Source organism: Idiotropiscis lumnitzeri, chromosome 7 (genome assembly GCF_059441095.1).
Source record: "Idiotropiscis lumnitzeri isolate Australia: NSW breed Sydney's pygmy pipehorse chromosome 7, RoL_Ilum_1.0, whole genome shotgun sequence".
NCBI classification, from domain to species: domain Eukaryota; kingdom Metazoa; phylum Chordata; class Actinopteri; order Syngnathiformes; family Syngnathidae; genus Idiotropiscis; species Idiotropiscis lumnitzeri.
The window spans coordinates 4,610,909-4,635,325 of NC_142397.1; the positions used below are offsets into that span (position 1 = coordinate 4,610,909).

The window sequence follows — 24,417 nt, forward strand, 5'->3', positions numbered from 1 at the left end:
ATGTTTTATGGCTGGATTTGATCAGCGGGAATACCTGAAACTAATCAAGCTTATCTATTATTCATAGACTTTGTTATGGTGTCCAATAATTAGCCGGCGAGGCCTTCATTTCCCCGTTTGTAATGAGCGGACGGCTCGCGCACCTGGTGCAACCCGAAATAAATAAATAAATAAACGCAATAAAATTGCCGGGCAGGCTTCTCAATTTACAATTTGCCACTTAAAGAGAGAGGCTTTTTATTTCAATGCAAAACTGGTCCAATTGGTTCTTTTACTGCGACCATTTGAGTGGAAGAAGTGTCCAGATTGGTTCGTAATTGAACAAATGGGAAACAAATTGGTATGATGAAATAGTGGGTAGTACGTGTGCCTCACAGTTCTGCGGCTCTGGGTTCGAATCTTGGCTTTAGTTTTTGCATCATGAGTGCATACTGCAACCCAATTTCTTGCGCTAGTCCTTTTGGGGGTGCCCAGTTTGGCCACTAGGAGGCAGTATAATAATAATCTACGACTAGTGTCAGTCACGTAGAAAAATGCTGTCATAATACTGTCATAATATATATATATATATATATATATATATATATAAATATATATATATATATATATATATAAATATATATATATATATAAATATATATATTATATTATATTATATTATATTATATTATATTATATTGTTTGCATTAAAATATCCGCCGCTTCTGAAACCACAACTTTCTATGCTAACTGTCAGCAGCTCTGTAGAAATGTGCCTTGTTTGTTGGCATTATGCCAGGCAGACATTCCTAAGGCAAATCTACGGGGTTATAGTAACTGTGATCATGTGTAACAAGTGCTTAAGTGGTGCGGTAATTGTGTCGCATTTACACAATGCCACTAATTTGTAAATCAAAGAAAGTTGACATGTTTTCTTCCAAAACAGATGAAAAAAAAATAACAAGCCATCAAAAAATGTTGTCTTCTAAACGAGCAACAAAACGGCGCTCCAAGGGAATTGGATGTGACGTGCCAACGTTTCGTGTTGAATTTGTTCTAACTGCGTGGCATTTTGGACCGCATTTTGGATTTAGTGGCCAATTCATCAAAGGCGCTAATTAAATAGCAACAGACAATGAAAGGAAATGTCTGATAATGTCGGTTCCGTCAAATGGCTTGTGATCTAATTATTTGTAGGCCAGCCGGCTGCACAATGATAACTTCACAATGAACTCCCAACGCTTCATCCTCGACCGAATAAATGGGCTGATGTGTGCGAACTAAACAATATGTGACGAATGGGCCTTAAAACAAATCATGTGGAACAGCAAAATGAGCATTTCTGTCATTTACAATGGTGACCCTTGTTCACCTACTCTCATGCTTTATTGTATGGCGGACCAGCCAGGACACATCATGTTGTATTAGCTTCTGTGCTAACATTGTGAATTGTTGTCACAGACAGTACATACATAAGACTGTGTTCATTTGAAATCACATTCAGCATGTCTTTAGCACAGGGGTGGGCAAACGTTTTGATTGGCGGGCCACGATGTGTTCTAAAATTTGACAGAGGGGGCCGGACCAGGAGCAGATGGATGGAGTGTTTTGGTAACCTCACCTCAGCTGAGAAAAAAAATACATTGCATTTGAAATGAAAGTGAACAAAAGCATTACAACAATATATGTCTTTGAAAAACCACTGTATTTAGAAACTAAAACATTAATAAGGTTTATTCATTTAAATTTTTTCAAGTTCGACGGGCCGAATTAAAACGTTTAACGGGCCGCATGTGGCCCCCGGGCCGTAGTTTTACCACACCTGCTTTAGCATCTCATTGTTTTAACTTTAAGCAAACGTAAACGTTTCCCTCTGTCCAAAGTAGATAGTAATTACACCTCCTAACTGTAGGGGGAGCCCTGGAACAACTTCCTGAAAGATGATTTGCTCACATTGAAGATCCCTTGAGCAAAACAACAAAAACAAATATTTAGTTTTTATGACTTTGTGACACATTAAATTACACTTAGTAGGATCCCTTGAGCATAACAGCAATAAAAATATCTTATCTCTACTTTATGAAATCTTAACTACACACCACCGAAGTAGGGTTAGCCTGCAAGCGAAAAAAATGGATTCCTTACAACTTCTTTTATAAAAAGCAGTTGAAGCATGGAGGAAAAAGTAAACAATTATTCCATACTTGTATTACTTCATGAAAGGTAGCACCAAGAAAGAGAGATCCCTCAAGAAAACAAAAATTTATTATTTAGTTACCCTACATGAAAAGTTTCTTCTTTCTTCTTTCTTAACACTACAGTTGTTTATGAAAAATATCTTGCACATCATAACAATAGGGGGAGTTCTGGAAAGGGAAAATAACAATTACTTAGCAGAAGTAATAGTCTATGAGCAAAACAAAAAGTCCTGGAGCAAAATCATAAACAATAACCTTAATAATAATAACCTAAAGTTCCCTAGTTCTACTTTAGGATAAATACATTACACTTGGAGGGAACACTGAAAAAAATCAATGACATTTTTTCCCCATTATTCTAATTTAAGAACAGTTTCCCTTAATACCTTAGCACAGAGAGTTTTGTCCCTGGGATGGAATGACCCAGGATGCCCATTTTTGGAATGCAGGATGAGAAAGTTAAACAAAAAGGACGTACTAAGCAAGGCCGGAAGTGGGTTGGCAAAATTATTTCCTTACTTCTACTTTGAAGAAACTTAAACAGGGGGAGTTCTGGAGAGGGGAAAATGGTTTTCTTAATATGATATTTTGATTATACTACATTGAAGTTGATTTGATGTAGCAAAAGAAGAAAATAAACAATGACTCTCCTCCTCACTCCTACTTTATCAAAATAATATTGGCCCTCATAACAGCCGAGTGAGTCGTATAGCAGAATAAAAACACAACAATTCAAAGAGCCCTTGAGCATGAAACAATAATGACACAATATATTGTTTTCCTCTACTTAATAACCAGACAATATATATTTTTCATCTCCATGCCGGGGAAATTGTGTGTTGTTTTTTTTTTTAATCTATTAATTTCACTGAGTAAGTCCAAATGGCCGTTCATGTCTAATGTTAATCCATTATGTGTTAATGACGACTCTGTGCACAGAGATGATGCTAAAGAATGAAAAAGGATCAGCGCTTAATATGGCAGGGTGTCAAAATAACGGGCGACTGAGAGCTTTGTGAAAAAAAATATTCCAGTCATTTCACACCATGGCGGCATCAGACTGAGGAGTCGTAACTTTCGAACGCATTCAAGGTCATTTATACGTACAGCAGAAATAGCTCATTAGCATCTGGCGCGCTAGCATGCAAACAGGCAGAACATTTTTTTTTCTAGTTGTAAGCACGTTCAGTAGGTAATGTGCAAAGACGTGGGGCAACTCTTGTCCAATCGGAAATGATGAGGTTGATAAAAACTAAATTCAATACATGTTTCAACTTTATATTATTATTCAAGTTGTCATTTAAGCATTCTTAACAATTAAAGAGATATCAGAGTACTGTCGGGTGACCTCTTTAAACAACTGTTTAAAATGTAAAATTATTAATATTTTAGAAAAGAAAGTCTGGTTTCACATCTCATCTAACAAACAAAAAAGACTATTTGCATGCTTCTCTAAAATAAAAAAAGAAACACTACCTGGAGAAAAATTTAAAAAAAAACATCTCAGTTTTTCGAATTATTTACATTGATATTTTATTTAATTAATTTTTTTATATATATTCAAGTGTAAAATTAAATTGATCTGTTTTAAATGTACAGAAAACAAATAATGTTTTGATCTAGTGTTCAGAATATATAAAAACCTCAGGCATGTTGAAAAGGACCTAAGATTTAACAATACGGGTGTGCATGTGTTTGTACCTACATGTTTTTGTCATTTATTTTTCATGTGGGTCTTGACGTCTGCAATGAAAGAAAGAGAGAGAACGAGAGTGAAAGAGAAAATATTTTTTTTAAATGGCTTAAACACAATTTTTTATCATTCCGAGCTGTTCTTCATGTGTAAAAATAAGTCAACCATTCTTGAAAATGTCAAAACAAACATCAAATTTGTTTTAGCATTCTTAGAGTAACATTAATTAAACCTCATTTTAAAACCTAAAAACAATCCAATATTTAATCACATCGGGTGTGTTTTTTTTTTTGCAGTCAATCAAGTGTAAAAAAAAAAAAAAAAGTCATTCTTGGTTTTTAGCATAGAAAAGATTTTTCAAGTAAGTGAACCTCACTTTAAAGTTTTTTTTCCAAAAATGAAGTATGCTTAGTTTGTTTTATACCGTGTAAAGCTTTTATAAAAATGTTACTTTAAACATTGCTTATAGATAAAAGCCTGTCTGTAATTTCTTTTTTGATCTATAAAACAAAGCAAAACTTTATATTTGTATCTCATATGGGCCCCCTGTAGCGCATCGAGTTGGAATGACGATGTTAAAAAGACGACACCCTGCAGTGTGAGGTGTCAAATAATATGGAAGTGTGTCAGCTCATTATATTCCTCTGCGTATCAATTAAGAAGATGTTCTTGATGGTAAGAATAGATTTATGCTATGCGCATTCCCACTGGCCGCGGATCTCCAGTGTTTAGAGGCTTTACGAAAAAGAAAACAATTGGATATTTACTTTATGTTTGACACGGGAACTAAAATGATGCACGAGAAGCGAGATTTGAACAGCGTGCTCCCTAATGGAAAAACATGGCGTCCCCAGTGTGGAGTTAATTTGATTCTCGTTTCGCAGCATAATACAGGTCTTTTTTGTGTGTGTGTGTGTGTGTGTGTGTATGCACATGTGTGTCTCGAGAGAGATGCAACGAAACACGCAGCAGACATTAGTATTAAAGGAGCAATATGTAATGGTTGAACTTCAAAACAATACAATCATGTGGAACAACCAGGAGATCATTTCTTTTATTACCATGGCAATTGTGTAGGCTGTTAGGGTTTCATGGAATAAAAAATAAATAAATAAATAAATAATGTTGGACGAGCCAGGACACCTCATGTCACCACATTATCACGTCACGTTTTTTAGCTTTTTTTCCCTTTGATTTATTCCTGTTTATATTGCGATTGTGTTGGTCTAGGGTCTGTATATGTGTTTTTATTTTATTTCATGAAAGTGTTGCTTGAGAGGATCCGGCAGCCTGCTAGGCTGTGGGAGGCCACTCATGGACAAAGTGAAACGTAGAGCAAGCTCGAAAGAAAGCAAACGGCAACCAAACGCGCAGGGATCATGATTTGGAAAAAATCAAATAAAATCGCCATTTCTTTGCGCTGCTTTTTGAGACAAACTCAGTCCAGAAACTATAGATGAGATGTTCTAAGCCGCGTGTCATTCAACGTGCCTCTGCGTCCTTGTTAACGGCTCCTGCTGTTATCGCTCTCTCGATTTTTTTTTTTTCCCTCTCTCGCTTTTTTTTTTTTTTTTCCAAACATTGCCCCCGCACCCACTCTTTTTTTAAGAGTATGCAATTTTTCTGCAATTTCTCTGAAGGTGTCACTGCGACTCAGCTGCATTGTGCACGTTGCAGGAATCAGGACATGATGATGTCTATTAAAAGGACGCGGCGTTGGCATAACACGCATGTACAGTGGAAGCTCAAGGTTGTGTTATCTCGGAGTGAAAAATTGCAGAAAAACGCACAAGTAGCATCGTCAGTGTTGTTGTGTAACTGTCAAGAAAACCACAGAGCAGGAAATGGAACTGACTGCAACCCGGTTGGCTGCTCGGTATAATACAGCTAAACCAATGTATGTGACGAGACTTGCCTCCCGGTTACAAGTAGTTCTTTCACTGCACGTTTGCCACCGCGTCCATGAGTAGACAGTTTGTTTTTAAGTGCAGTGATGCCATTTATTTTATTTTATTTTATTTAGTTTTTTTGCAGCTTGAGAAATGTGTACATTTTTACATGGGCTGAATTATATGCCGCTATAAACTGAATTTGTAAATTCCCTGTACTGAGAAATGAATTTGTATTTAGAAAACTGAATGTGAAAATAAACAGAATCGAGTTTCAGGGAACATTTCATCATTTTAAATTCAGATTTGCGTTTATTGGACTTCAGATCCAAACGAATAAATTCAAATTTAAATAGGTCAATTCAGATTCAGTTTTTCAACGCAATGAGTCATGCAAATTTAGTTAGTCATCGCAGTGCGATTCAAATTCAAATCTTTTACATTTAGTTTCTGGTGGCACATATTTCAGCCCATACGAGACCCCTTCCGCTAAATGGCAGCAGCAAACCTCACAGCATCAGGCCACCGTCAGTTCTCATTTGTTTCCTTGCAGTGGAATAACAATATCACTTGATGCACTTCAATGAATGAATACAATTTTGCATGCACGTACATTCTATTAATTATTGTGGGAAGAGAAAAATATTGATTTTTAAAATTGCATTTTTTTCCAATTTCAATTTAAATTCATTATTAGTCGAGGATTTGCATATTCATCGATTTGAAAAAAAGAATAAATGAATTTAATTAATTAGAAAAAAGTTGTTTTTTTTATTATTTTTTTGAACCCCCATAATTTGTTAAAAAAACACATTATTACCCTGTTTTCTCTATATGTTCTATAATTATTATATATTTCTCGAACTCGCATGTTTGTGTCATGAAAACGCTCTGAAAGCTATACGTTGGCAGAACCACCAGACACCTGTTGCCTTGAGGGTCTTAATATTAAGGTCAAAAGGCAAAATCAGTGTAATGGATATCACTATATAGTCAATATTACAATTACATCCTGTAAAGGTAAGAACGTTTTTTTAGTGACCGTTAGACCCTGGAACATATTTTTCCAATTCCCAGAATAGGCTATTGTTCACCGTTCAAGCCTCCATTCTACAGTAAGAGCTCATAGTCTACATGTGTTTCGATTATATGGAGTCAATTTGCATTAACTAACCTTTGACAGTCAACACCGGTCTCTTTGTTAATGCTAATTGCGCAACCTTTAAATGAAAAATGCTCTCTAAACAATTTCACAATGCATGACAGGTCCACTTATATATGCGTCATGAAGGAAAAGGCTACTAATTCATTACATTATTATTTTGGCTCGGCCGGAAAAGCAATTTGCGTGCAAAAGTGACACTGCTCGTCTAGAACAACACCGTATCTAATCATTCATTTTGTCTTGCACCGTCCTCAGGACTCGCGGGGGGGCCGTGTGAGTGGAATCGGAATCTGCGCCTGTTGCTATGAGACTCCTTTGAATCAGGTTCACATGCCAGAGCGAGCTCATTAGCATGCAAATCGACATTATTCAAGCTTGATTACGTAGGAACGCTACGCAGAGAGAGATATTCTGAAATGACTGAGGAGACAGGTGACTTACTCGAATTATCTAACTGCGTAAAATGAGATGCCATCATTCTAATTCGTTTACTTTCGCATTTGCATATTTAAAGCTGCGGTTGGGCCTAGATTTGTTTTCAGACTCATTTTCTATAGTTCTTGTCCTCATTAATGTTGTGGTTGAACCAGCTGACTTTGGGTGAGAGGTGTGGTCCATTTCCAGACCACACCTGCAATAAATGAAATTCGAGCTATTTAAATACTCTTTATATTTATGGCACTTATTTTTTTGGTCTTCAAACAGATTTTTAAAATAATACAAACATATTGAAACACATCTTGAGAAAGAACAAGAGGGATGCATAACACAAACTAACAAACTTATCATCTCACAATCATCATGCCCAAATATGTATGTTATAAAGCGAACCTGCAGCCGTCACATTCTGCGGGCGTAAAAAGCAGGATTGCTGCCTTCTAGTGGTCTACAGTGGAATTACGCCCAATACAAACTAGGCTTGGGCCAATATTAGATTGTGACTGAATGAGCAAAAAAATTGCAGTATCACGGTATTAAATTTACAACTCAGAAATGTCATTTTTGGGTACATAAAAAACATATTTTTTGAGCATGTCCAATCAATCGACCACGCGTGTTTTTGGAAGGTGAGAGGAAACCATAGAAAACCAACGCTGACATGAGGAGAACAAGCAAACTACACATTCAAACCCACGACCTCAGTGCTGTGAGGCAGTTGTGCTAACCAGTCGACCACCATCACCACCCGCTCATAAATGATCATCTATGTGGCGTGCATGTAACTGCTCACCCCTCCCCTCTCTGCTCAGCCCCCCAAGAAAATGTCTGTCCTCTTGTAATTAACTTCAAACGTTTTGTTTGTGATGGTCTTCATCTCTGCAAGCAGCCAATCACATTAGACCAAAATGGTTAATAACTCACCGAAACACACATTCCGGGAAATTGAGTGAATGCAAACCTTAAACCCACAACGGAGGGGTGGTTATTATCCTGCATATATAGCGCATGCTTGTCGCATAGCAGCTTGAATATGATTCTGCAGGTAACCGTTTTGGCAGAAGAGTCATTCCTTTCTGCTTTCTTGCATCGGAGTGATTAATACTGTCAATTCTGGCTTCCTTAATTGTGAGAGTAGGGTACTGAAATGGAAAAGAACAGGCTGGCAATTAATTAGGCGCATGTTTATTCAATAACTTCCCTACCTTGTCTTGAGAAGAGGACGTAATTACCGAAGTCACGGAGGTTTAAGTGTCTCATTGATAGATTTCAATTCAAAAGCAGGGCGCGTCTTTCATATTGATGTAATTAGAATATGCAAATGCACGCCCCGTTTACGTTACCCCCACCTCTCCCCTCTCAGTCTTTTAACGAGAAATGACTCGGGGATTCCAGAGTTCCCGTGTGTGGGGTCCGCTGAAGAGGACGAAGCAGAGCTGTCAATAATTAGGCCTCCATCCTGACGACAGGGGGGGGGGGGGGGGGGGTCACACCAGAGCGGAGCACAGTTCACCGTCCGCACCGTCTAATTGCCGTTTATGCTGACAATGTCACGTCCCAGCGAGGATCCTCAGTGTTATGTTTGTCTGCAGGAAACGATATTATCCCGCTCCAAAGTTGTCAATGTCACATTCCCAAATGTGGCTGAGTTCTAACTATCTCGACATTCGGCAATTTTAAAAATGTTCTTGTTGCACACTTGCGGAATTGTCAAAGGCAAGGGATCAGTTTGTGACCGTATTAATGCATTTTTGGTGATTTTGTATCTATATTTCCATTTTGTAGGGTGGCAGTTATCATTTATAACTGGTGAGGAGAGCAAACACATTAACGCTATGAAAAATGGCCTACGTGCAGTGAGCTATTTATTTGTGTTCAGTATTTTACTTGTGCACGGCGGCAGTTATGATAAATAGCTGACTTTTGACTTTATGGATTGTTTCAAGCAGGATATTATGCTGTTCTACAAAAAATAAATCTTTAGTAATCGTTAAAAACGGGGGGAAAGGATAATCCTGATTTTGTTTTTTTTAATTAATTTTATTGTATTTTATTTTAGTTATTTTTATTATTTTTTTGGAGAGGAGTGTGATTGAATGTCATTATTTTTCTCATGTAATGCGGGGAAAAAAACAAAGATTTTAGAAGTGCTTTTATCGGTGCGCACCCGAGTTATCATGAACGACTGACACATGAATTATATAATGCATGCGTGCAGGCTGTGGACTTTTGATGTTGATGATGTTGACAGTTGTCATACATTGCAACACGAGTAGGACAAATTATTAGAAACAGCTCAGAATTACTATTTAAGAATTCTACTTTTTTGTAAAGGCTCAATCACTTATCCTTGACTTGTTGCAGCATACAAATGATGCCATTACCTGTGAAGGATTTTAAAGCACGTACATCCTTTTGTTATTTCATATTTCTGGATGTATCCTCGATAAAATCCGCAGCATTAGATAAACGTAGGTCGGCAAGCAAACACCTTGGTGAAAGATTCTCTGTTGATTATGTGGCTTTGTGAAAATGAATTTCCACTCTTTATCCTGTGTCGTTTAAAAATGCCTCAGTTGACATTTGTGCTGTTTGGTTTTATTTTGATTTACTTCTTTTTTTTTACATTCCAGAGGAAACCTTGTCAGGCTTATTGGATTCCCTGATTGATTTCCTCCCGTTCATGACGTTCTCTGAAACGCCGCCTTCTGAAGTGCAGTTCAAATTGACGGCGCGTCTGCTACCTGCACCTTTCTTCTTATTCTTCTACTTCTTCTTGGCTTCTCTGTCGTTTTTAAAAATGAATGTGTTAAAGCACAAAAGACGCAGATAACAAGACACCCAGACGTGTATCATCTGACACGGAACGTGTGTTTGCTGCCAACGTCTTTTATGAGCACAAACACGACCTAGCGGCGTCTGTGCCGAGCGGGCTGATAAAAACGGCAAACACGTGCATACACGCGCATGTACAGTTAATTTATCCTCTTTTGTTGGCCACTTTTGGTGCACTTAGTGCCTCCGTATGTAAAGCATGTTTACATGTGCATGCATGTTTGGGTGGCCACGTTGGAATGGGATCAGACGTGGAGGCTTGGTGCACAATTTCTAGCTGCATGCATGCATAATGAGCGCACTCGAGTGTGTGCAGTGCCATCAATTTCTCCCATAGGATATCGTGGAAATGGAACAAATCTGTGCTCGTCAAACTGCATAAAACTTTTAACATTACAGGCAGGCAGGCAATGTTTTAAGAAACACTTTTACACACGCGAATGTTGTGAAACAATTCTTGATGTAAATCAGAAAAGGAGTAAAACACTCTTAGAGTTAGTAATTGGTCCGCTCTCATTTGTAATGCACTCACAATTAACAGTTTTTTTCCCTTATACAAAAAATATCATGTTGAGATATTAGCTGGATCGCGAGTACGTAAATACAGTGAAGGAAATAATGATGTGACCCTATGCTGAGTTAGCGCTGCTCACTTTCAAAGTTTGGTGATTATGGGTTATGGCATTGTTAAACGAGGCACGTGCCGTATTTTCTGTAATATAAGCCCGCAGAAACCCTTTTTGAAAAAAAAAAAATAACAATAATCTACAAGCCGCACCAGACTATAAACCGCAGTTTTCTGTTAAAAAAATTTTAACCGCATGTACAGAACGATTTTGTACTGTGAATGCATATAAAGGTACATAAACAGATTCTTAAAATAGTGCCTTTATCACGGCAACAATTTTGCTAATTAAAACGGAACAGACCCAAGAGAGAGAAAAAAAAAAAATCAAGATTTATTTAGCGTATTTTCTGAACTATAGAGCGCCCCCTGCCGGTGAAAGAAAAATCTACAGAAAAGCCGCACCCTTGTCTTAGCCGCATGGTTCAAAATCGGCGAAAAAAAGTAGCGGCTAATAGTCCGGAAAATATGGTATGTTAACATTAGAACACCACACCACCAAACAAAAATGTCACAAAATGTACACATCCTGAAATAATCTTGTCTCAATTTACTCACAGGTGTACTTTCAAAGTGTGAAATACGGACCAGTGCAAAGCTGATCATGATGAGAAGGAGCATTCCGTTATTCTGTCACGTTACATCGTTATCGGCATAGATGAATGAAGAACGATACATTATTAGTCGTAAATGAATTATAGGTTTTGATTTGGTCGAATTACACTGGCAAACAAGACAGGCCTGTACACGTCTTCTTGAGCACGGGGACCTGCCTTAAAATAATGAGCAATACATTGTAAAGAGGTGTGCCATTACAGAAAAAGTAATAACTACGCCAGCGGCTAACATAATAAGCCATCCGAGTGAATGACTTTGACTTCTATTAACTTTGAGCAAACCAAAGCTGATATGATTTAGACATGTCATGAACAATAAGCCACTTGCTGGTGCCGCCATCCTCGTAGCTCGTCTCGCTAGCACGACGACTACACGTATCCGTGACTTCAAATATGACGCTGTGAGACTGATTGCCCCCGTCCCAATGAGTGATATACGTCGCTAAGTCCTTTTTAAATAAGTTGTAGCCAGAATCCTCGCGCTAATATTGTAATGTAATAATAATAATGTAAACGTGTTTCATTAACGTGATGATGGCTCAACGTGGCGCCGCTCCAATTAATTCAACCTTCTGTGAGCAAACAGCAGCAGCAGATGTCGGCTGAGGCTCTGTGGATTTGGTGAGCATGTTTGTTGGCTTTGGGGTGCGCATCTTCACACTTCCATGAGAAAATTCCACTCACCTTTAAGGCTTTCACGCATATTTTGAAGCGTGATTACGGGCCAGGTTGGCTAATAAATGTGGTGGAAAACGCGCTCAGCAGAAGACGCAGATGTGGCCCAAGGCAAATGTTAGCGTGAGCTTTGTACAGCGGTGCCTTGAAGTTTGAACTCCCCAAAAGTTGTAGTAGGTGGAGTTTTCTCATCTTTGCATGAACAGAAGACTTGGAATTTGGATCTTGTTAGACTGATACCGCACATTTTGGTCCATCTGCGCTGTTTGACGAGAAGGAACACCGATTAGAGCGAGCGACCGTTACATTAGCTTGTGTTTAGCTGCCGTATGCTGGTTACTCATAAACAAATGTTAGGGATCACTCTAAGTTTTGTGTGTCGTTTTACAATTTTACATTATTGGTTTGTTTCATCATTTAGTAGCACCTTGAGAAACATTGTATGCTGGAAGTGAATTCAACTCCACTAACGATAAGCAGAACTTTGGCAAATAGTGAATAAACGAAAATGCCAAGTGCTGTGTTAGCTTCTTATGCTAGCAGCTGTCTGCGATGACTAAACAGAAAAAATTGCTCCGGTTTAACAATGTTTTGCACTGCTGCGGCTTTATTTCGATACGTTTCTGCTGAACATCAATCATGGTGAATAAAAGATTAAGATTTGACTATTTTGAGACTCGTGTGCTGGACTCGAGTCCCAGAGTCGAGCGGTTGACTGCTGCGTTAGCTTCTCATGCTAGTAGTTCAGTGTTGCTTCTTTTAAGCCATGTTGGATACACTTAATCACTTTATTTTTGTAGATTTCTATTTCCCTTTGGCTTGATAGAAGTCTCGGATAACTTTTTGTGAACGAAATAAGATTCGGATTTATTATCTTGAACCATGTGTTAGGTTAGTTTTTCACGCTAGCCGACCTCTGAATCACTGAGTGGAGGTCACACTTCTATTAAATCGTGTCTACTCTTTTATTTTGGTAGGTGACTATTTGAATTGACCCCAGTGATAGAACGCTCGGCCAGTATGAATAACTTGGTGATCAAAAAAATTAAGCTTTGTATCTTTGGTGGAACGCAGAGTGAAGATGCCGAGTGTTTTTAGCTTTTTTCACTGGCCGCTACCTGTGGATAGCTGGGTGTTGCTTCTCTTAAAACAAGTTTGCCGCTCTTAGTTATTTCAACTATGCTTTGGCTCTTCTGTGCATTTGAGTTTGTTGAAAACATAGACATAGCAATGTTAGATTCTCACACTAGCTATCACCAATTAATGATTTAAGTGATGTTCGACGGTGTCACAGCTTTAATTTTCGTAGCCCCAGCCCCGTTGAAAAACAATGATGCCACAAGAACAGAAGAGTAAGACGGCACTGATTTACTTGCAAATTCTCACATGGCTTCATTTTACCACCTTGGCGTTAAGAAGGAAGCTCAACATCATCTTAATTGAATTCAAAGACCTACATTCGACACCTTGAGTTGCCTTGGCAACAAAGTCCCCCATCACCACCCCCTTCCCTCCCTGCCCTCCCAGAAATTGTGAAAGATCAATAGAATATCCTCAGCACTGTGGCAGAAAACACTCAGGCACAGATGCTGCTCGGGAGAAAGCGCGAGCTTTGTGACATAGTTACCGTGTGAATGCTAACGCAGCCCAGCAAGGTCAGGCCTGACGCTGCGCACGAACAAGCGTGGGCTGCAATTTCCAAAAAAAAAAAAAAAATTCATACCAACAAAGACTCTCCCCGCTTACTAATTGAGGGAATTTGGAAAAATAATTTCCGACAACAGCAGCGCTTTGCTGCATAAATAACTCCTCTCTTGGGATTTGGGAATGTTCCCACGCCATGTAACACCTTCTGTGTGCTTGCGTGCGTGTTCTTGCATGCACGGGTGCCTTGACCTCTGAAACGGTTTGACTGGCATCAGAAAGCAGATGAGGCAGTTTTAGCTCTTTTATTGTTTCACTTTTAATAAACGGAAGAAAATCAATTCATATTAGTACATTTTCCAAGCAGTGGGTGCTCCTTTCGAGCAATATTATTTCACGTGAAGATTGCACAGTATGACAAAGACTGCTTGTTCAACCTTTTAGAAGATAACTGAAATTGGATTAGGCTGTTCTAGGATCACTGACAGGCAACGTTTTAATTCAAATATTGGCCGCTGTAATTTTCAACACATAAAAACTGAATGTCCTCATTTTTCTTCATGGAGATCACAGCAATAGCGTCAAACAACGATGAATTGAAATTACATTCTCATTTTTCCCACTGGAAGTAGTAAGCGATAAAATGTGCAATTATTGGGTCTAATCATCAAACCTCTTAATTGTAAAGGCAATTTTCAAGGCAGGGGTGGGCAAACTTTTTTAAACATAAAACAAAGAAAATCACTTGGTGATTATTCAATGAAATGTCACTAATAACACGTTAAGCAAAACGCCATAGACAGGCGAACAAAACTAGCATCGATGTTGCGGTGGTTATAACCCTTAAAGCAATGACTATTTGAACACAAACTGTGCAGCAACACATGCAGACAGATTTAAATGGAGACATGTTTTCCGATTAGAATTCAGATAAATGAGCAAATGGAATTGGCTCAAACACTTCAATCACAATAAAAAGGCCAAATCTGAATGGAAATTTCATTCAAAATCTGCCAAGCCAAACGAGCGTCATGTTAACTGTACAAATAGAGTGACAAAAAAGTGTCCATGTAAACCCAGCTAATCTAACAATACCCACAGGCATATATTCTTTATCCTCTGGGAAAAATGACCAGTACTGCTGAAGCTTATTCATGCGTTATGCACATACTTGTATACTAGGTACACGTATTAAAACAAAACACAGGTAAAAGTCCTAATGTAACTTCCATACTTAAAAGTAAAAAAGTAGAGCGCGTGAAAACACACGAGTATATAAGCAAAAGCGTAGTAAAAATGAAATATTCCAATACACCAATTAAAATGGTTTCCCACTTTCATTCATTTCCTTCATGCTTTTACTGAAAAGGAAAAAAACGCTAGCTATTGTCGACCAAACTTTGATGCGAACAAAATAATACAACTGATACTTCACCGTGTTATTTATGTTTTTTTTCAGGTTGAAAAAACAAAGAAGACGGTTTTGACAAAGTCAGAATTTTAAAAGTACAGATATCGTTTTCAAATGTAGGGAGTAAAAGTCTTCATATTACTTAGTTACTTCCCACCAGCGGTCACGTCACACAGTTCTTACAATTTGCCGTGTTTTACTGATCCTCCTTTGTGGCTTTGCAGCACAACTTCAGTGAAGCAGCTTCATGCGTCGTCCTACCCAACGGCTCACAAAACAAACAAACTTCCTCGACTAAAATTACTCTCCCATACGTCGATACAATTAACACCATTAAGCAGCATCTCTTTCGTGTCGTTCTCTATCACTCATTCCTGTTCAAAATGGGAAAGTGCCGACAACAAACTCAAATTCAAAGAGTTTGCATTGCGGCACCACAGTTGGTCTCATACAGTGATTCAGAACCAATTTGCTTAATGTGTCATGACACATTAAGCATCTTTGTTCATCTATGTTAGTGACGTATAGTGACAGGCAGAACAAATAAAAGCGTTCTTCCAGATGACGACGGAGTGTACACTCAACCGTTGTTTCCACCTGTTGCCATAACAGACTAAAAGCTTTGTGCTCAACTAAATCAACCCTAATTGGGAGTAAATTGAGATGAGATTCTTGTTTTGGTTAAGATGCTGGAAGACATTTTTGTTTGGTGGCATGATGAAAAATACGCGCCTTGGCTTACCAACGTCTAAGCCAGGGGTGGGCAAACGTTTTTGATTGGGGTTCCACAATGGGTTCTAAAATTTGACAATGGGGCCGGACCAGGAGCAGATGGATGGAGTGTTTTGGTAACCTCATCTCATCGGAGAAAAAAAAAATACATTTAATTTGAAATGAAAGTGAACAAAGGCATTCACACAATATGTGTATATATCTTTGAAAAACACAGTATTTAGAAAATAAAGGTTTATTCATTTAATTTTTTTTTAAGTTGGGCGGGCCGGATTAAAACATTTAACGGGCCGCATGTGGCCCCCGGGCCGTAGTTTGCCCACGCCTGGTTTAAGGAAACTGTCATTCAATTGTAAAAATGTGATCAATAAAAAGCATTAGCCACTGTTGTAGTAAAACAAATAATAACGATAAAACGTGTCCTAATACTCGAACATAAATTAATCATGACAGATTACCTATGGCCGTTGGCATCTCGTTTCTTAATTGACATGTTAGATCTATTCCAGTTACAGATAGTGAAAACGGGGCAGCTGGGAGCACGTTAAGGTCCTCTCCTCGGTCCACAAATGGAAAGTCACTTTTCATTGCTTCATTTGATTGATGCTAACACGCGCTCCTCATTCCCAATGAAGCTCTAGGCGTTTGCCGCCAAGGCGGATGCCAAGGCCAGCCGAGCGAGCCTGGCAACTGCATCCACGTTTGTTTGCCATCGGGGCCTCTTGTGTTTGTTCCCGCCCAGGATCACATTTTCCGCCTGTCACCACAGGCGGGTTCTGCCGGAGACTAAAATCAATAGCTCTAAATAGAAATCAGAGCATCAGAGCTTCCTCAAAAAAAAAAAAAACAAGAGTCATCCGGTAAAAAGCATCCATCTGAGGCAGCCCAAAACACCACAAGGCTTTTTGTTAACCAGATTTGCACAATTGTCCTAATCCAGAACCCTAAATCTTGGTTAACTTGATCTGCACCACTCTGATCCGCCAAACTCCTACCCAACACTTAACCCTTTGTACCCGAACCTTAACCTGAACCCCAAACCAACCCTTTAAATCGATTTTATCAACAGTCTAAACCCGATCTCACAAACCCTCACCCGAACTGTCCTAATCCCTGCATGAAGGGGTTGTCTAATTTCATGTCATATTGCGATCTAATTTTGCAGAATTTCTCAGATGCCTTCGGTGTGTGAAAAGGTCACACAGGTTTCTTGACAAGCCGCCTTTATTTCTTCAACTGCTATGGACCGTTTTGATGAAAATTTATACGATGATGGAGGGACGTGTGCTTTGTGATCCTTCTGTAAATTATATGCTTCAGGCACAAAGCATGCGTATTTGCCTGAAAATTCTCCACGGATATGTTTTATGATGGCATCGCTGCAGCCTTTCATCATCGTAGGTGTCATTATTTCTGAAAAGCTTATTCCATTTCGCATCGATATCTTTGGGCTTTTTGCAGCAGCAGGCTCTCATAAAGGTGAATGACGTTGTTTACTCATACCATTTTGATTCGCTGTCTCTGCGTTTACAGGAGCAGGAACGTGATTGAGAATGGAGCGGCTGATCCTGTGTGTGCTGCTGTGCGGTGCCCTGGTGAAGGGCAACAGTTGTCCCGGCCGCTGCATCTGCCAGCACCTGTCTCCAACTCTGACGCTCCTCTGCGCCAAAACGGGCCTCCTCTTCGTGCCGCCGACCATCGACCGCAAGACGGTGGAGCTGCGGCTCACCGACAACTTCATCACCGTCATCCGCAGGAAGGACTTCTTCAACATGACCAGCCTGGTGCACCTCACCTTGTCCCGCAACACTATTAGCCAGATTACTCCCCAGGCCTTCTTCGGCCTCCGCTCGCTGCGGGCGCTGCACATGGACGGAAACCGCCTGAGTGCAATCCGGAGCGACCATTTCAAAGGCTTGAACAACCTGCGGCACCTCATCCTTGGGAACAACCAAATCCACCAAGTAGCGGCCACGTCCTTCGACGAGTTTGTTTCCACCATCGAGGACCTGGATCTGTCCAACAACAACCTCCGCACCCTGCCTTGGGAAGCCATCGCCCGGATGACAAACATCAACACGCTCACCCTGGACCACAACCTGATCGACAACATCGGAGCAGGCACCTTTACGCTGCTCACCAAGCTGGTTCGCCTGGATATGACGTCCAACCGCCTGCAGAAGCTGCCGCCCGACAGCCTATTCCAACACGCTCAGGTTCTATCAGACGCAAAAGGCTCCAGCTCATCCACTCTGGCCGTCAGCTTCGGGGGCAACCCGCTTCACTGCAACTGCGAGCTGCTGTGGCTACGTCGGCTGACCCGCGAGGATGATTTGGAAACCTGTGCCTCGCCGGAACACCTCATGGACAAGTACTTCTGGTCCATTCAAGAAGAAGAGTTCATCTGCGAGCCACCACTGATTACCAAACACCTCGCTACCAAGCCCCACGTGATGGAAGGGCAGGGGGTCACCCTTAAGTGCAAGGCGATTGGCGATCCCGACCCAGAGATCCACTGGCGTTCGCCTGATGGCAAGCTGGTGTACAACAACTCCCGCACTATCCTGTATGAAAACGGCACCCTTGATATTCTCATCACCACCTTAAAGGACAGCGGGGCGTTCAACTGTGTGGCCTCCAACGCGGCCGGTATCGCCACGGCCGCCGTGGAGATCAACATGATCCCGCTGCCGCTGTTCGTTAACAACACGGGCCACATGCGCGAAGACCCAGGCCTGTCCGACATCACCACCTCGTCCAAGTCGGGCAACGACACCAAGCACAAACAAGGAAGGAGGGTGGTGGTCACGGAGCTGACTTCGTCGTCGGCCGTAATCCGATGGCCATCCGAGCGTCACATCCCCGGCATCAGAATGTACCAGATCCAGTACAACAGCACCGCTGACGACACGCTGGTGTACAGGTTAGACGAGGGGCGGCCGAGGCGTGTTAAGGCGCCTCGATTTCCTTAGAAATATTTACTGTAATTATGACATCACTACTGCATTAGCAAAGGTTGGTGATGGACCACAGCACATTCGGACCTTTGTACAAATTCAGGTTATGTTATCGCTAGTGCTGTCAAGCAATTAAATTTAATGGCCCAAAAATATATCATTAATTAATTGCGATTAATCACATTTTTCTTCTATTTTTTGTGAGGCTTTTAACAGGAATTTACTTGAATAATATATTGTAATCAATTTAAAATCACTAAATATGAAGTGTGTGATCCTTCAATACGATCTAAACTGAGTCATCTTTAGAGGAATTTTTTTAGAAACAATTCTCAAAACGTATACAGTACATTTAGTTGTAAGCACCACACTTCAACAGTGTTGGTTTGCAAGGCCCAGTGGTAACTTTAGCTAGGTGTTTTGTTCTGAGATCATGTGCTAAAGACGTACAGCTAATTTGGAATTTGGCTTTCCAAGTTTTTCAAATTAGTGTTTGAAAAAAATAAAACTGAGTTAACTGAGTTAAAATATTTAATCGTGTTAATTTAAAAAAAAAAATTATCTTGAGTTAACGCCCGAGGAAAAGAACTCTTGTAAACTGAGACGACTGATATCTTTTGGTCAAACGTGACAAGCATACGCTAGCTAACCAGTCAGCTTCACAGGTTAAAGCTAGCGCAAGAAGCTAACATAGCAGTCTTTAGCTTCCCTTTCGTGCTCTTTGACCAACGGCACAAACAGATGGCCGAACATCCACATCACCCATCTCAGACAATCCAAAAGAATCTAATTTTTAGAAAATGGTCAGCCTGGGAGTCCTTTCAAGCAAAGAATTGAACAAAAATAGGAAGTAGAAACCTACCAAAGATTATAACTGAAAATACTAAACAGGACAAAGGCGCAACGAGTCAAGGACTGGATCAGAGTAAATTCCGACAGAGAAGCCAAAAATTGAAGTAGAAATCTATTGACTCACCAGTTATCACAACCCTGAAACACTCTGGACAAAACCCGCATCTTCTTGCCCCCGAAGTCTTACAAGCACTTCCAGTCGCTATTTTTCTCTAACCACCCTTTAAAGAAGCCACAAAACGTCCAAGCGGAATCTGGCTGGCATGAAGTCTTTTGAGGTCTCTATTTGGCCCGCAGCACTGCACAACGGGAGTAAAGGGCCTTCTTCCAGGATCATTACACCACAATAAATAAATAACAACACATTTCACTATGCGCACTCAGCCAAACGGCAATAGGCCATCATTAATTTGCTGCAACACAAAGCGTGATTACATGCGGTCGGCTAATTAAAGGCTTGGTTGCCATTTACACAAAATAAGCAAGCGCTTGTTTACGAGGAAAAGTTTTGAAGGATTTGGAAGTCCGATTGGGTTTTATCATGATATTGATTATTATTACTGCTACACGTGAAAGGCGCCAGATGATAAAGTGGACCAACATTTTAAAGCCGGGATGGGTCTTTTTTAGGGGTTGTTCATAGTTTAATTTGTAATGGATCCTTTCAGGTCTTTTTGTAATGCTAATGCAATCATTATGAATAATTAAAGACTTGACTACATAAGGGAATTTGGGAAACTATATGAAAATAGCAGTAAATAAAAGAAGACACTCCAGTTTAGTTCATTTAACTCGGATAAATGTGCTTTTCTGGTGCCTGGAATACATAAATTTACATATTTACATATATGTACTCTAATATTAAACGAATACATCTATAACCCCTATGGTATATTGGATTAGATTAGATTAGATTAGATTATGCTTTACTGGCCAAATATATAGGTAAACATAAATGCAGCAACAGGAAAAGCTTTTTTTTTTTTTTTTAATATATTGTAAGATGTGCTATGATTCACGGTGTGAGGCACAAACCGAATCAAGGGTACTGGCATCTATTCAGGGTTCGTGTATTCATGCAGTGAATTAATAAAGCATCTGCCGTTGAGCTTTCGCATCAGACATAAGGAGACGTATTATTTTCTTAGCTGGTTTAAAGCCGTGAGATGTTATTTTTGAGGCGCTTTGGAATATCATCCAGATGACAAGCATTTAATGCCAATTTAAGCGAGATACATTTCCATTTATGTGAATGCTCTGTTGCTGTGAAATCTTTGAGGGGTACAACGAGGATTGGTCACTAGCCAATCACAAGGCATGTGTAGACCAGCACGAATTCACGCTCCAATTCGGTACTTTGGACAAGTAGGGATGGGAATTGATTTATTTAAATATTCAATTATTTATCAATTTTCTTATTGATACTTTTTTGCAAAAAAGGCCATTCGGCACAATCTAATAAGACTAGCAGCGACAGCTTCCCTGCATCAGTGTTCAATCTTATCATTTAGTAGTTTAATAAGAGCAGTTTCTGTGCTGTGATGAGGTAGAAATACTGATTAGAATTGATCAAAAAGTCAGTTTGAGTCAAAAATTTCCTGAGTTGATTAAGAACCACTTACTCGACAATCTTGGTTAAGATGGAAAGGCTTTTGTGGTTTTTTTCCTATAATTTGTTCGCAAAGAGACATCCTTGATGAAATAAAAATGTACTCAGTTTGCCGTAACGCCGGCGAACCACAAGTTTGAAATTCCCAAACACGGAAAAATTCCATTTACCCGGCATGAATATGAAGATGCGGCAGTTTTAACGTTGAGCGAATGATCACCAAAATTGAGCCCTGAGAGTCCTGTCAGGCATAACCCGGTCTTTCTACTTGTCTTGCAGGATGATCCCGCCCACCAACAAGGACTTCCTGATCAACGATTTGGCGGCCGGGCGCGAGTACGACCTGTGCGTGCTGGCCGTGTACGATGACGGCATCACGTCACTGACGGCGACGCGCGTGGTTGGCTGCATCCAGTTCCACACGGCTAGCGAGGTTAGCCAGTGCCGCTTCATGCACAGCCAGTTCCTGGGGGGCACCATGATCATCATCATCGGCGGCATCATCGTGGCATCCGTCCTGGTCTTCATTGTCATCCTCATGATCCGCTACAAGGCCTACGTTGGGCCAGAGGATGCCAAGACCAAGACGGGCCCCGGCGTTCGCTCGCAGGTCAACGGCAGCCACCAGCGGCTGCAGCACTCGGCGTCCGGTCAGGCTTCGGACGAGGGCCAGCGCGACGGACCCAAAGAGTGCATGGCGCTGGTTCTGAAGGTGGACCATGAGGCGAAAGAGGACACTAGCGCCTTAGTGGCCGTGGGGGCACCCTCCGCCATTCCGGACGTGGAACTGCCTCCGCCGACCAAGCGAAGGGCCAGCCTGCCCGCAGAGGACACGCAGACGGACAGCAGCCTGACGGGCTCCACCATGTCGCTGTGCCTCATCGGCCCAAGCGCCAGCTCCGCCGAGACGCCGCGCTTTGTGGACAAAAAGGGCGTCCTGGCCAACGCGGGGCTACCGATTCCCAACCAGCTGGCACGAACTCGGCACAGGTTCTCCTTCGACGGAGGGGACTACTCCATATTTCAGAGCAACAGTTACCCGCGGCGGGCCAGGACGAGGTGGCACCGCTCCACCAACCAGCTGGACATCGAGTCGTCGCCCTTGGCCAACCGCCGGGTGACTTTCAGCAGCACTGAGTGGATGCTGGAAAGCACAGTGTGAGCGGACACGCCGCTGAACAGACAAAAATGACATCAGTCCTTCACCCCGCCTCTCCATCACACACGCCAGAGAGGTTTGTCAGCAACCCGTGCATCATTCGTTCTTTCCGTTTTTAGATTGGCAATTGAAAATCCCCAAAATTGAAAACAGGACCTATAATTTTACCATTTTTTTGGTTATTTTATTTTTTTTAATCTGACACACAACTTTGTGTGAGCTTTTGAATTTCTCTTAAAGTGTACCCGTGGTAATCAAAAGGAAAAATATCATTGGTTTATCACCAAAAACTGCATCCAAACGTATTTCTGCCCGTTTTTTCTGAATTTGTGGTCTGACGAGTCCAGCTCGCAGCGCATAGTAAATAATCAGCCACCGCATGCAAAAGCGGAAGTCTGTCTGTGACGCGGGTCAGGTTACGTCCTTTCTGTTTAAAAAAATAAATAAATATCATAGTCTGGATGAACAAGACCCAGTTGCATCAATAGGCAAGTAAGTCGACGTATTGCTCAGGAGCAAGTGGTGTGTGCAAGGAACAGCCCAGTCAAACCCATGACATCACATCCGTTCCTAACAGGGCACCTTGCATTAAAATGGGCCGTCGGATGTTCATTTTAATGTTATTAAATCCAAAGAGAATCAAGGGTATTATTTGCATTCGTTCCCTTCCTCTGTACTGAATGTCGGGCTGTAACTAATAATTATTTTAATAATCGATTCATCTGTCGATTATTTTGTCGAATCAGAAGAAGTGTTTTAATCTCTATCTAATTTGAAAACTGGATATTATTTGAAATTGACAGTGAAAAAAATGCTCAAAAATAAATAGTTAATCAGTTATTGGTTTGGTACGTAAATACTAATGTTTGCAAATGTTTTATTCTGATTAAACACAAAGATAACTTCCAAAGTCTGTGAACATTTAATGTTGAGAAGTCAGAATTACCAGAATTTGGACAAATTTAAATTTTGAAAAAGGGCTCGAAATGATTGATTATCAAATTATCGATTGGCTTGGTAATCAAGTAGTTATTAAGGTCCACCTTTGACAGTTAGAAAGTAGATTTTCAATTCACTCTAACAACTGCGGCCTCTCTGGGCAACCATCCATACAATGTGGCACATTTGACCCCCAAAAACAAAAAAATCACCTTTAAAAAAAAAAAACACCAAAATAATCAGTCACAAGTTGATTTTTTATTTTTTTTTATTTCAATTGCCACTTGAGAATGGAAACAAGGAATGATTTGCGGATTGTCAGTCCACGTTTCTTTTACGCAGCAGTGCCTTAATTCTCACAAACGGAACAAATAAAGCACGAATGGAGGATGCTGCTCGCCGTTGTCGGAAAAAAAAACAAAAAACAACTCTCTGTCATTTCGTTGATGATTTGTTCGTTTCTAACCGTCCGTGTGAGGTTTGTATGTGATTTTTCTTTCATTGTTCAAAAAAAAGAGAAAAAAAAGCGCAACTTTCAAGAGGACAACAAAAAGTTAACTCTTGTGCACAGAAGACACGAAGATGCGAGGACATGTATCAACACCACAGTAATAATTTAAACGGATCAAAAAAAAAAAGGAAAAAAAAAAAGCTGTATTTTACACGTTTCTTAACAGTGATGGAATTCCTCCTGGCTTCTCATGGGACTGGATGGTGAGAAACAGCTCCAGATGTGACTGTATATTGTTAACCTATCTGGCTGGTCTAGATCAAAAAGACGACAGATGACTACAAACCGCAAAAGAAGACCTATATAAGTATATTCAAACATTTGGTGTATGTGTACTAACTATGTGAAGTAAGTAAGTCATAATGTCACATGACTTTTTACAAAGCATTTGGGTGTTGACTGCAAGTTTTTACATTAAAAACCTGTCATCACACCTCTCTATATGTCAAATATGGGTCCGGGTGTCTTTTTTTTTTTTTTTTTTTTTTT

General features: G+C 40.4%; 1 protein-coding gene across 5 annotated transcripts in view; it reads left to right on the forward strand.

Annotated features, from left to right (window-relative positions):
* lrfn1 (leucine rich repeat and fibronectin type III domain containing 1) overlaps positions 1–24,378 on the forward strand; it is a 209,768-nt gene extending 185,390 nt beyond the window's left edge. For all 5 annotated transcript variants that reach the window (XM_088300165.1, XM_088300170.1, XM_088300169.1 and 2 more), the window contains 2 exons: positions 17,435–18,824; positions 21,599–24,378. In XM_088300165.1, coding sequence (XP_088156291.1) covers positions 17,455–18,824; positions 21,599–22,481 — 2,253 coding nt within the window. In that variant the 5' untranslated portion in view covers positions 17,435–17,454 and the 3' untranslated portion in view covers positions 22,482–24,378. The remainder of the gene's footprint in view (positions 1–17,434; positions 18,825–21,598) is intronic.
* Positions 24,379–24,417: the final 39 nt, after the last annotated feature.